At 35.9% G+C, this 14,718-nt stretch overlaps 1 protein-coding gene across 3 annotated transcripts in view; it reads left to right on the forward strand.

The window, feature by feature from the left end:
- LOC129002480 (putative mediator of RNA polymerase II transcription subunit 26) overlaps nt 1-14,718 on the forward strand; it is a 39,285-nt gene that overhangs the window by 11,407 nt on the left and 13,160 nt on the right. For 2 of the 3 annotated variants that reach the window (XM_054430316.1, XM_054430318.1), the window contains exons 6-13: nt 4,674-4,873; nt 5,301-5,461; nt 5,718-5,857; nt 6,402-6,461; nt 6,882-7,013; nt 12,974-13,114; nt 13,386-13,547; nt 13,882-14,562. In XM_054430316.1, coding sequence (XP_054286291.1) covers nt 4,674-4,873; nt 5,301-5,461; nt 5,718-5,857; nt 6,402-6,461; nt 6,882-7,013; nt 12,974-13,114; nt 13,386-13,547; nt 13,882-14,562 — 1,677 coding nt within the window. The remainder of the gene's footprint in view (nt 1-4,673; nt 4,874-5,300; nt 5,462-5,717; nt 5,858-6,401; nt 6,462-6,881; nt 7,014-12,973; nt 13,115-13,385; nt 13,548-13,881; nt 14,563-14,718) is intronic. The other variant, XM_054430317.1, reaches the window with a different exon arrangement.

The following is a 14,718-nucleotide window of genomic DNA, read 5'->3' on the forward strand; positions in this document are numbered from 1 at the left end:
GGTACTTGTAATAGTATCCAAGAGTCGGTGGTTTTGAGAATTGGTATCGAGAATTGACAAATTACTAATAGTCCAGTAAATAGAGACAAAAATAGGGGGTTTTACTTACAAACGGTCCGTTAAGTCTAAATTTTTTATATGTTGTCTAGGATGGTAAGTAGGTTTAAAATTAAAAATGCACAATTCTCCCCCCTCTGCCCCCGCCGCCATATTGAAAAATCAAAAAAATCGGTACTTTCTAAAGTTTTTGCTTATACCTCCCTTTTGGTGTGTTTTAGCGAAATATATGTAATATCAGTGTTGTAGGCAATTAAATTTCCTATAATATAAGTATAACAATTTGGTTATAAGACTAATAGATACGAAAATATAAAAAAATTTTACAATAAAACCTCAAATTTTTTTGTTATTTTGCCAAATCTATTAGTCCAAGCAAACTAAAAAAAACTGAGGCAGGGAACGTTAAAAAATTGCAAGAAAATGGTTTATGGTTTTATTTTGTAGTTTAGGGTCTGTAGAGTGACATACTAAAAGTTTCCAAAAATCGGTTTACAGGAAACATCCCAAAATCACGTTTAAAAATGGCGGTAACATTGGACAAATTTGAAAAATATATACCACATGCATATTTTATGCAATATTTTTTTGAGATGTTGACTTGGGACTACCACCGAAGTTTATTGGGTGGTTAGTACTTCATTTACATAGAAAACTCATTTTTGGCCGCCATCTTGGATCCGCCATATTGGATATAAATAAAAACAATTTAAGTAATGATAACGTTGTAAAACATCATTATAAACTAGATTTTCACGCTGATTTAAATGTGTAAATCCGTATTTAAATATATATTTACGTTTTGAAGATATATTCAAGCGAAAACTCTCCCCCATACATTTCTTATGGACGTTTCGTACTCTGAAGGTTTTTAAAAACCATTTTTCTTATAGCCTACCTCCCGTTCTTATCAACGCTTGCAGTTCAGTCTAGCCTTTAAATATTCTGTGATGTAAGCGCTTTCATTTGACCTATTGATCATTCAAATCGAACAAGTTAGCGGAGCTACAATCCCCAAAACAATATTAAATTTAGCTTTTTAGAAATATTTTTTTTATTAAGTCTCGAGTTGTTAATACATCACCAAGCTCTTTCTGATTTGAATTATCAATAGTTCAAATGAAAGCCCATCACAGAATATTTTAAGGCTAGACTGAACTGCAAGCGTTGATAAGAACTGGAGATATAAGAAAATTGGTTTTTAAAAACCTTCAATGTACGAAACATCCCTAAGAAATGTATGGGGGAGAGTTTTCGCTTCCCTTGAATATATCTTCAAAACGTAAATATATATTTAAAAACGGATTTCGGCATTGAAATCAGCGTGGAAATCTAGTTTGTAATGATGTTTTACAACGTTATCATTACTTTAATTTCTTTTTATATTTATATCCAATATGGCGGATCCAAGATGGCGGCCAAAAATGAGTTCCCTATGTAAATGAAGTACTTATCTATACTATTATAAAAAAGAGGTGGTTGCTGTATGTGTGTATGGGAAAAGTAAACTCGAAAAATACTGGTCGGATTGGGCTGAAATTTGGCATGATGATAGCTCACATTCCCGATTAACATATAGGCATATTCTTATTTCAAAAATCCTTTCGGGCTCCGCCCCAGTGGCTCTGGAGTTTCCCATGTTAACCTTATGAGAAATGGAATTATTGAATCTTAACAGCTGTTTCAATTAAACAAGTTGGTTCTGTTCTATGATGTTCAATAGCATTAAAGTTACAAGGATTACCAACAGGGTGCAGCACTATTATTTCTTTTACATTTATGACAACAGCTAATTTGCAACCAAAAGGTGAGTGAGCGTAGCGAACGAACTTCAACCTGGAGGCGAGTTAGCGTAGCGAACGAGCTAACCTGAAGGCAAGTGAGCGCAGCGAACGAGCTTCAACCTAAAGGTGAGTGAGCGTAGCGAACGAGCTCCAACCTAAAGGTGAGTGAGCGTAGCGAACGAGCTCCAACCTAAAGGTGAGTGAGCGTAGCGAACAAACTTCAACCAGGACGTGATTGAGCCATGCGAACGAGATAATCTTGAAAATTAAGAAGTTAAACGGGGCAAAGCCCGCGGGTTACAGCTAGTCACCCAATAAACTTCAGTGGTCATCCCAAGTCAATATCTAAAAAAATATTTAGTAAAATATGCATGTGGTATATATTTTTTCAAATTTGTACAATGTTGGGAAAACACACCATTTTTAATCGTGATTTTAGGAAGTTTCCTGTAGCCCGATTTTTGGCAACTTTTAGTATGTCACTTTACAGACCCAACACTACCAAATAAAACCATAAAACGTTTTCTTGCAATTTTTTAACGTTCCCTGTGTCAGTCTTTTTAGCTTGCTTGGACTGATAGAAATTTGACAAAATAACAAAAAAATTTGACGTTTTATTGTAAAAGAATTTTTATATTTTTGTATCCATAAGTCTTAGAACTAGTGATGGGCCGATTCCGATTCTCGATTCCAAAATACTCTCGATTCCGCCGGAATCGAATCGAGCATTCGATTTGAATCTCCGTGGGTTTGGGATCGATTCCAACTGTCTTCGATTCTTTCATAAAATTGGTTAAAATCAGCCACAAACGTCATATAAAGCAACAAAGAAACAAAATAAATTCAGATTGCTAATGATTTGCTTGCAACTCTGAGCAAACAACAAGTTCTGGTCGTATCGTCACTAAGTCAGCGAGACTAGAGCGAGCGTATTGCAAATGAAATAATAGATGCGAACTCAATACAGAGGCTTAGTACAATGAGAAACAGTTAACCGATGGGAATTGGAGATTCGGGCAAACTGGACTGGAGCGAGTAAGCATTGCGTCACAGCTCACAAGACATACAAGGAAAGGATGAGCATCGATTTAGATCAACCAGCGGTACCAAGGCTACTAACCACGAATACTAGAAAAGTAGAAAAATACTGGTATGGATCATAAACATAAACAAATGACATTTTTGGCCCGAAAATAAACATTATTTCACATTGCTTAAATGGAACTGCCAAACCCAAAACATATGTTCAAAACATATGTTGCTATTCGTATAGGATTCGGGCCAACGACGTCATTTGTTTATGTTCATGATCCATACCGGTATTTTTCTAGTATTCGTGCTACTAACTGAAGCATTGCATCGGTACAACGATGTTATCAGTAACCGATAACATCGTTGTGAAAAAATCGATGTTTTTGGCCTTTGGGACTAAGACATAGATTTTTTTCTTCAATTTTTCGTCTGGTCTCTGTACTCTCCAGTAACGGAAAGCATCGATATCTCAATATACTTGGTCAAAAACATCGATGTGAAAAACAACGAAAATCGATAGAAAAAATCGGTGATGCGAAAACATCGACTATCGATGCTCATCCCTAAACAGAGCCGACTGCTGAGCTACCATTCATTACCAAAGTCTAACAAAACACTTCTATTCGTATTCGTCGGTCCCGAAACGTCACTACTGAACGAGACTAGAGCGATCGTCCTTTTTATTTAGCCAATAGAATATTACAAATATTAGTCCTACCATTGTCAATATTTTGTTAAATGCAACATGTGTAGGCTACCAGTCTTAAAATAAATTGCAATTATTATGCTGCATTGCAATTTATAATCCCAGTGGTAGGACTAAAATTATATTTAAAATCAGTTTTGTTCACATTGAGTGGTAATTGTAAACTTGTAGGCCTATATTTAAAAGTAAAAGTCATTGTAAAAATTTTTGAAAAAATGTGCTGTAGGTTTAATTTTACGGTTTACGTTCATTCGTTTTCTTTCACTGTTATTGTATTATTATTATTATTGTGTTTATCCTCATTAAAATTGTGTGTTTCGTTCTAATAATGTTTGGGTTTTAATAATTAATTTCTAAAAACCTTTAAAATTATTTTTAAAATCAGTTTTGTTCACGTTGAGTGGTAATTGTAAACTTGTAGCGTAGGCCTATAAGCTCTAGGCCTATATTTAAAAGTAAAAGTCATTGTTAAAAATGTTTGAAAAAATGTGCTGTAGGTTTAATTTTACGGTTTACGTTCATTCGTACAGATGATTTCACTGTTATTGTATTATTATTATTATTATTATTGTGTTTATCCTCATTAAAATTGTGTGTTTCGTTCTAATAATGTTTGGGTTTTATTTAATAATTAATTTCTAAAAACCTTTTTGTCATCCTGAACCATGGTATTCGGAATCGAACCCGGAATCGAGAATCGAATCCCAAATTTCAGAATCGGAATCGGAATCGAATAATTTTGGAATCGACCCATCACTACTTAGAACCAAATTGTTACGTTATACTTATATTATAGGAAATTTAATTTTCTACAACTTTGACATTACATATCTTTTGCTAAAACGCACCGAAACGGAGATATAGGTGAAAATCTCTAGAAAGTACCGATTTTTTAGATTTTTCAATATGGCGGCGGGTGCGGAGGGGGGAGAATTGTGCATTTTTCATTTTAAACACCTACTTACCATCCTAGACAGCATATAAAAAATTTAGACTTACCGGACCGTTTGTAAGTTAACCTCTATTCACTGGACTATAACTTTATATCAATACAATGGGTTTATTTAGATGATTTTAAGTGGTTTACTGTCCAGGAAAAAGTGATAGTGGGTCTGGACCATGCTCCAGCCACGTTTGACGTGAGAGGCAAGGTGCTGGGCCCTGGTGGTGCCAACTTACAATACATCAGTAATGAGACAGGTGCTGTAGTAACACTGAGGGGACGTACCAGTGGCTACCCAGAGTCTGGTCTGGGCGGCCAGGAGTCTCCAGAACCTCTGCACATCTGTGTGGAGTAAGTAATTCTCATATAGAGGACAGTGTTTATAATATATAAAATAACATACCATAATGTGTAAGTATCCTTGAGCCTTCCTTGAGGCAGGAACCCAAAGTTCTTATTTAACCTAATGCTATTTAATTAGGGAATAAATATGTCATTTTAAAGAAGTATCTTAGTAAAAACTCAACCAGGAAAATGGAATTTTGTTGCCAAGTCTGCAGGTTTGCTGTGGCTGGGGTATTTTATATAACCTCTTTATACCAGTATATTTCATTGGTTACAATGTCTATATTGTTTATCTTGTTTAGTGTACTTTTTTCTTTTATTTTAGGCCTAATATATTAATATTCTACTAATTGTCATTGTAACTGTTGAGTAATATATCTTTAGGCCTAGCTATCGTATCTTGTTGTAATAAATAAATATTATTTGTCCTTAGACATCAAAAGATAGAGGTACTGCAGGCTGCCAGACAACTGGCCTTCAACTTGGTAGAGACTATACAGCAAGAGTTTGTCCAGTTACACCCCCAGTTACCTGGACCTCTGCAGGTCCCTGACCAGCTACCCCCTGGGCTGATACTACCTCTGCCTGGTCAAGGTACAGTTGTTACTTATTATCTCCCAATTTACAAATATGATCAAACCTATTTAACCTTTAACCATAAAAATAATTCTCAAGTAGCAAAATCACATCACAAATATTATACATTTTGTCAGACTAAACTTGTTTGAATGGTAAAGAATTTTGCCTCTTTAACTATGTAGAAACGAGGACTATGATCAGTTTTACCTCATTCGTAGATATGTGTCCAGCTTGTTTTAATTGTGTTCACTGTGTATTATATTGATTCCAGTTGGTGGCTTAGTGAGTGTCCCTCCACCCAGTATGGCTGTACCCCCGCCACAGATAATAGAGCAGCCCCCGCCTATACAGACAGTCACAATGCCACCACCAGGTGTACATATACCTTCACATACAGGACCTCTCACTCAGGTAGGCAATGTCTCACGGTTTGATTATGCAACAAAATCGTCAACCTCTTCTGCAATCACAGTGATATTCTGAACATTATTTGTGTTCAGGGCGACAATGTGTCTTTGCTCTCATGGGGAGATTGAGAATGTCGTCTGCGTCACAAAAAAATTAGGAACATCTTCTACAGTCACTGTGATATTGTGAACACCACAGTTACAACAGAATCCAGAATGTCATGCGTAAATCATGCTATGGTCATGCAGAAATTTTGAAAGGTCACGTACAATATCGTCTTCTACAGTCATGGTTAAATCGAGGACATCGACTGCAGTCAAGGCAAAATTATAAACATCTTGGTCCTATAAAAATTAATCTTCATGATTATAATATTTCTTTTGAGTTTTGATTTATTAGTTTGTGCTTTTTTATAGTATAGAAAGTAATCTGAATTCATACACGGACAACTCACTTTTAAATTATAATTATTACAATGTCAATTATTTTTGTATTTAATACTGAGAATTTCACATACAAAGAGTATATAAACATTTGATTGTTTCAGGGAATTCAACAACCTCCTCCCATCGCAGGATTGCCTATTCACAGTCAAGCTCTCCAACAGGTCAGGGAGCAAACCAAGTATTGTACTGTAAAACCATATAATATCAACTCATCAGTGTACAATCCAATGTAAAAACCGATAACCTGCAAAAAGGTTTTCTCTTTTACGGAACTCGTATTTGGCACAGTATCTCTTTAATTTGAATCAATCTTTCAGTTATTTTAGCCTCCTGGCAACAACAAACTTTTCAGTGGTGTTGTTTGGGTTTAAACGACAACACGGACATTATGCGTCCCTTGATTATATTTAAGGAAATTTCGGCTTCATAAGCTAATCCTGTAATGTGTTATTAGACAAGGGGTTGGTCCGTGGGGGTTGAAAATGAGGAGTTTTACTGTATTCTTTAGGTAGATCATTAATACCACAGTGGTGTGTGAATATATTTTTTTAGCTGATTTCTGTACTATTGTGTGTATGCAGGTATTGAGTCAGCCTCCGCCTTCCTTAACTACGCAGGCACACCTTGGACCTCCTCCTGTCTCCGTATCCAGCTCTGCAGCACAACACAGCCAGACTCAGGCGTTCATCACCCAGGCCACCTACCCCATACAGGTGAGCCATCAACCACAATACACAGCAAGCAATTGTGCTAAAAGTCGTCTATGCAATTATCAATTATCAATCAATCAATTATCAATTTTTTAAGATGGGGACGCCACTATGTGCGTATTTTAACCCAAATATGAGTGAAGGATGAGTGTAGGATGAGTGGCGCGATCTTGTAGTCTTGTTAGTGACTAAGGCCAACATGTTCCTTAGACACAGCTGTTAATTAATAGTCCATACAGCTAATGGCAACTAAGGGACCTACAGTTTATAGTGGAATCCGAACCACATTTTATTCCTTGTAATTTACGAAATGGTCTAATTATCAGGATAGTACTGTGGATATTCGTAGTACTCACTAGTGCGGACGTTAATCCATACCAGGGAGCATCGCATCCACAGTGCATCCCTATAAATATCCACAATTCGTGACCTAGTAGCTGGATAACAGGACGACGCCACCCGTCCCAGTCTATAGTTCATATTGCTGGTAGTTAGGCCTACTGTCCTAAAATTTTGAATTAGTTTAAAATTTCTTAGAAAAAACAAAAACAAAATGCAAATGTAAATTTCTTGGTATGGAGTTTTTTGTATTGATTTGTAGGTAGCGATAGTCAAAATAAGGAACAATAAGGTTAGTTGTCAGTAGGGGTGTGCGAATAGTGATTTTCAACCTCGAGCCGAGCCGAGCCGAGCTTTTTAAAATATTTTCGAGCTCGAGCTTTTTCGAGCCGAGCTTTTCCTAGCGTCACCTTATAATAATAATAATAATAAATCTTTATTGTCGTTTGATAATATAAACATTACAATAGACAAGGTCAACATGTTTTGTTACATATGTTAAATAAAATATTAAATATTCTACAGAAAATGTTAAAATAAAGTTAAAAGGATAAAGCATCAGTAATAATAAAAACTTTAAAATTAACAGGGAAAAGACCATAACAAGAACAAAGAATCATCAAGACTGCTTGGCCTCACATTTAAGCGTTAAAAAATCTTCATTCTGCAAAAACTCATCAACTGAATAAAAAGCACAGACTTGTAAGCCAATCTGATAATTTTGACCTATACAAATGAATACTTTCCTGATTTCTAAAATATATTGGAAGTTTATTAAATAGTTTTATTTGCAAGTATTTATAACTTTTGATAAATTTTGATAGCCTGGCTTGAGGAATATATAAATCTTTTGATTGTCTGGTGATATACCCATGGGTTGAGTTGCAAAGAACAAATTTATTCAGATTCTCTTTAACGGAAACTAAATTGTAAAAAATGAAAATATTAGAGAGTGTTATGATTTTATTTTCAGCAAAAGATGTTTTGCAACTAACCCTATCTGGAATTTCAAACATAATTCTGAATTCTGAACATTATCAAAAAAATAAATTATTAAACATTTTTCTTCAAAAAGTGCATAATAATAATAATAATAATGTTCAGTCAATTTTTAAATAAACACAATATTATTTTAATATGTCTAAAAACATTGAGAATTGTCAAGACATCAAATAGTAGATAATCACGATAAGAACTGAACTGAACTAAATTAAGATGCAAGAAATAAAAGGATATGAGGATATGATTGAAGGCCTGACGAGATATGCAGTGCAGACTGAGCCAATCAGATTGTCTTTCATAACAGAACAGCGCTATCTTGAATGACAACAAAACAACTAGCAAGTCGATTAAATATGTATATTGTAACTACTATGAATATTTTATTCCATTTTGTATAAATAAATAAATATAAAAACACGTGATTATTCTTGTTGTTTTACATGCACAAAATATTTTTGTTTTATGAATCGTATTAATCAAAAAGAACATGATTGGTTTGGATCCAAAAAGGTGAAGAGACAAAGTAAAAAGTAAAATTATATATTAAAAAATATACAGGGTGTCTCAGACCACCCGGCCGGCTTGTATAGCTCCAATATGAAAGCAAATGGAAACCTAATTGCAACTGGAACCCCCTATTTTGACCCCAAGGAATTCAGCTAAATTATTTTCAACCCCAAAAAAGCACCCCAAAGGGCAGATTTTGGGGGGTGGGGGTGGTTTTTGGGAAATATTCAAATGTAAAGGGGGGTCGTGTTATACCTCATTTTAAAGGTCCTTTAGTCCTGAGTATTTTAGTGGAAAAAGATTTAAATTATCTTCATCCCTATTTACAGGGTGTTCAAAAACGTACAAAAAAATAGACCTTTGAACTACTTTTCACTGTAAAGAGGTGGAATTTCGTGGGGGGTTCAAATTTTTATAACACTTTAATTGCTAAATGAGCTTTCAAAAAACTCCGGTTTCAACCCTTTTGCTATCTTTTTACTTATGTTACGCATTTTCAAACTTTTCGAAGTTTCAAAAGCTGTTATCTCAAAAATTCCAAATGGAAACATGGGTTTCATTACAAACCACATTGTAACCCTTAAAATTAGCTACAAATTTTGTATTTAATGTTTTTTGGTATCTTCATTGGTTAAAGAGATATAGCGAAATTAGTGTATTTTAATGTTTTATTAAATGGTATTCAAAGTGTTTGCTGTTGTAAATGTACACCTCTAGGTCTCAATTAAAACTAATTTTGTCTTAAAAAATAAAATAGTACTCAGATTGTTGATCTTGGAAGATTGATAGAGAAAAGAACACAACTGCAAATATTCTTAGTTATTTTACAATTCCATGGCTCTAATAGTGCTTGAATTGAATAATTTGTTTGAATCAGCATTAATAGCCTACATACCGCTGGACTTCTACAAATGCTTAAATTGCCTTCCATTTTGTTCCATGCAAACCCCAACTCTGTTTATAGGCACGTAGTACTTCTTCTCCACTATGCTATTTACGTACTGTATTGGTATTTTACTACCGCAGATGCATTCACCTCTCGTACAGGTCCAGTAAGTTCCTTAAAATTTGTTTTATTTGATCAAACATGATCAGTTTCACACACACGCTCATTGATTTCATGATGATTTTTTAATATTTACAAGTAGCATTTATAGACAGTATTCATCCAAAGCACTATTAGAGCCATGGAATTGTAAAATAACTAAGAATATTTGCAGTTGTGTTATTTCCTTTATCAATCTTCCAAGATCAACAATCTGGGTAGTATTTTTATTTTTTAACATAATTAGTTTTAATTGAGACCTAGACGTGTACATTTACAACAGCAAACACTTTGAATACCATTTAATAAAACATTAAAATACACTAATTTCGCTATATGTCTTTAACCAATGAATATACCAAAAAACATTAAATACAAAATTTGTAGCAAATTTTAAGGACTACAATGTGGTTTGTAATGAAACCCATGTTGCCATTTGAAATTTTTGAGATAACAGCTTTTGAAACTTCGAAAAGTTTGAAAATGCGTAACATAAGTAAAAAGATAGCAAAAGGGTTGAAACCGGAGTTTTTTGAAACCTCATTTAGCAATTAAAGTGTTATAAAAATTTGAACCCCCCACGAAATTCCACCTCTTTACAGTAAAAAGTAGTTCAAAGGTCTATTTTTTGTACGTTTTTGAACACCCTGTAAATAGGGATGAAGATAATTTAAATCTTTTTCCACTAAAATACTCAGGACTAAAGGACCTTTAAAATGAGGTATAACACGACCCCCCTTTACATTTGAAAATTTCCCAAAAACCACCCCCACCCCCCAAAATCTGCCCTTTGGGGTGCTTTTTTGGGGTTGAAAATAATTTAGCTGAATTCCTTGGGGTCAAAATAGGGGGTTCCAGTTGCAATTAGGTTTCCATTTGCTTTCATTTTGGAGCTATACAAGCCGGCCGGGTGGTCTGAGACACCCTGTATAATTGACATATAGAGGAAATAGACCAAAACACTAAAATTAATAGAATAACACACAAAGTAAACAAGAAATGAAATAATGAACACGATGATTTAACACTGTCACTAAATTCTGTTATCTAGAAGGGTCGGTGAACTAATCAATAAATAGCCAAAACCAGTTTCCTCCCCCATTTCTCTCTCAGTCTCACCACCACCCCTCCCCCCCTGAGCCGGGAGGCCCAGCACTTTGTCCTTGAAACACCCTAGCCTCTGAAACAATAAACCCTTACACCCGCGGTGCTGTTTTGACAACAGGGTTATGAATGCATTCACTATTTTTCATTTTCCAGGATTAACTCTCAATTATTATTATTTGCAAGTTACAAATAGGAGACTACATCACATTATGGTATTCAATGACCCATGTATTATCAAAAATTAATAATCCATTACTTATTTTGATAATAAAAAGCACTCATTACAGCACGCACCACTTATTGATATTTAAATAATGATCAAAGTAACTGTTACTTTAAACAAAATAAAATAGGTACAAAATTGTGTGGCCAGTCAAACTTTATAAACAAACATTTTATTCTATAAAATACAGATGGTAAATAGGGATTGGTTTAAAGGAAATAAAATACAAAACAGATAATTAATTATTTTGATAAACATTAGAAAGGTTATGGGATTGATTGAACTAAAATAACCGCAGGGAAACTTATAAGTAGAAAAGTCGTCAACCACAATCTGTTTAATCAGTACATTGTTAGAGAGAGCAGAGAGAGAAAGAGAGATAGCAGATAGGGGCGTTTGATAAGGAATCTGAAAAAGTAAACAAACAAGGAACAACGACACGACGATTGATACTTGTTTACATCCTTATTGTGTCGCCCACTACATTTGCACACGTGACCACTTTTTGTTTCTTCCTTATCTTTCATCCGTCCCAAAATAGAATTCCTGAAATTGTTTGTTGGTATAATCTCCCCTCCCACACAAGGCGCAGTGCTCAGTGCGCACTGTAGGTTGCCACGGCAACCGTGTGTCGCCATAGCGACGAGCCAATCACGCACTCGCACTGCGTTGTATATTACGATACGAATAGCTGTGTTAGAAAGACAACGCGATAGGTGGTAGTTTGTCTCTTTACTATCTCCTCAAAATTACGATCGATAATCATTGCGTCTTGACTGAGCTGAGGTTCGTGCTTATCAAACCTCGAATGCTTGAACAACGTAGAATTGTGATAACATTGTTTCCAATTACGACCCAAATTAAGCGTTTTTTTTTAGTTTTGACTTAGTATTAAAAGCTCGGCTCGAACTTCGAGCTTTTTCAAAATGCCTCGAGCCGAGCCAAATAATGAAAAGCTCGACCAAAAAGCTCGAAGGTTCGAGTACTCGCACACCCCTAGTTGTCAGTTATAGTAAGGAGTAAGCCCTAGTCAGTCTGGGAAATTATAGTGAACCTGACAAAAGTCCTGGCTCCCCACAACATGCTAACAAAGGTTCTTCACCTTATTCTAAACACTCAGTAGGATTCAAAACATTTACCACATTAATTTGTTATTTTACTTCTGTATTCACCAAGCAAGAGTGCTAGAGACAAATTTGTTATTTTAAGTAGGGTTGGGTAAACAGTATTGGCCTTTGGGTGGGTCTTAGGCCAAAATTGGATTGCTTTGTAAAAGTTTTAAAATACTGTATTCATTGTACTCTTATCTCTTTGCGGCTTGACCAAATCATGATTATCCTCCACAGTCATGGCCAAATGGTGAACATCTGTTGCGTTAACGACAAAATCGTGTGTGTATTCCGCAGCCACCGGAAAGTAAAAAAATCTGAGGTAAGAAATATTGAACATCTTCAGCGGTTATAGGAAAATTGTTCACGACAAAACTATCTTTGCAATTGCTCTCTGGATTTTCAAAATTTAATGCTCGGTTCGATTTAAAAATCAATCTCTCAGACCATCCTGACCAAACCCTAAAATATCAAGGACCCGCAGGCCCCCAACATTTACTAGGCGTAATCAACAACAAATTCTCTTCTGTCTTTCAGCACCTCTCTCACAAAGTAGTATGGAACTTGTAAAATCCATCAAATTGTTTAAAGAGTGTTTATACAAGTTTAATCTCTATGTTATGTGTTGCAGTACATCCAGACAGGAGGAGCTGGTGGTCAAGTGCTGATACCACAACAGCAGCAGCTGATACAAGGTCAGCAACAAGCTCAGCTGCAGCTCATACCTGGGCCTAATGGCACACAGCAGCTAGTCATGCAGCAGCCTCAACAGGTACAACCTTACTGTAATGTAGGCTAGGCTAGGTTAGCCAAGTTGACTCAAGTGCTGATACCACAACAGCAGCTGTACTCCTACCAATTCTTGAAGTTGTTAACCAAGTACTGTAGCCTATTTTGAAAGGGTTTGGTGGTGTAGTGGACAACGATTAAAACCTCTTTACTCTAGGCTCTAGACCAATTTTAGCCAATCACCAATGGTATTTTTCTATATGTTTTCAACAATGGTTCTAAATGTTGTATCTACAATTGTGTTTATGTTCCAGCAGGTGACAATGCTGCTGCAGTACCAACAGCCAGGGGAGGCTGGCAAGGCTGGAGTGTCTAGATTGATCAACCCTCAGCGTCTGACTACTCCTGTACAGATACAACTACAGCCTGGAGTCCAACTCATCAACCCTCAGTTGCTGCAGCCAGGCCAGACACAGGTGTGTGATTTAGTTTACTCTGGAAACGCTAATGAATTTGTTTAGGTGCAAAACTGTTCAGCATTGTTCAAAATTTTACCTTGGAACATTATTATACAAAATTTATACTTCAGAATCTTTTGAAAAATCTTTATGTGAAGAGAGCATCTAACCACTGTTTTTGATGGAGTTTATCATAAATTTGTTGCCAAAATGAATGTCAACCAGTTCCAGAATCAATCTATTTCAGAGACATAATTTTAACTTATAGGTTTGATTCAAAGACACTCATCACTATGCTACGCAAGCAACCATACTAATCATATTTTCTAAATCATGTGCATTTATTGAACAGGTCCAACTTCAACTACAACAGCCAATAGCACAACAGTTGATCCGGGGAGCCGGGACTCAACAGTTGCAACTGCAACAGACTAGAGTTCAGTTGCAGCCAGTCGAGCAACAACAGCAGCTGCTACTGCAACAACAGGTTCAACTTCAGCAACAACAATCACAACCGCATCAACCATCTCAGCAGCAACAACAGCAACAAGCTCAACAGCAACTACAAAAGCAGCAACAACAAATTCAGCAGCAGCAAATCCAACAGCAACAGCAAATCCATCAGCAACAAATTCAACAACAACAGCAACAAATGCAGCAGCAGCAACAACAACAGATTCAACAGCACCAGCAGCAGCAACAACAGATTCAACAGCAACAGCAGCAGCAACAACAAATTCAACAGCAACAGCAGCAGCAACAACATATTCAACAGCAACAGCAGCAGCAACAACATATTCAACAGCAACAACAGCAGCAACAACATATTCAACAGCAACAGCAGCAACAACAACATATTCAACAGCAACAGCAGCAGCAACAACAGATTCAGCAGCAACAACAAATCCTACAGCAACAGCAACAAGGTCATCCGCAACAAGGTCATCAACAACAGATTCAAATGGCTCAGCAACAGAATCAGCCTCAACAGGGGAACCAGCACATGTCACAAAGTCCCCAGCAAACTCCTCAGGTATATTTAAATTTTAAAAACTTCATTTGTGTTTTATTGCAAGGTTAAATTTAAGTCCCATATAGTAAAACAAGAGTTTAATCAAAATTTGACGAGCTACTTTTGAATTGATGGATCTGAACGTTAGAATTTTATAATCCAGCTGTCTGCCTTCGC

This window comes from Macrosteles quadrilineatus, unplaced genomic scaffold, assembly GCF_028750875.1.
Source record: "Macrosteles quadrilineatus isolate MER2022 unplaced genomic scaffold, UCM_ALF_1.0 Scaffold_9__3_contigs__length_116548681, whole genome shotgun sequence".
NCBI classification, from domain to species: Eukaryota; Metazoa; Arthropoda; class Insecta; order Hemiptera; family Cicadellidae; genus Macrosteles; species Macrosteles quadrilineatus.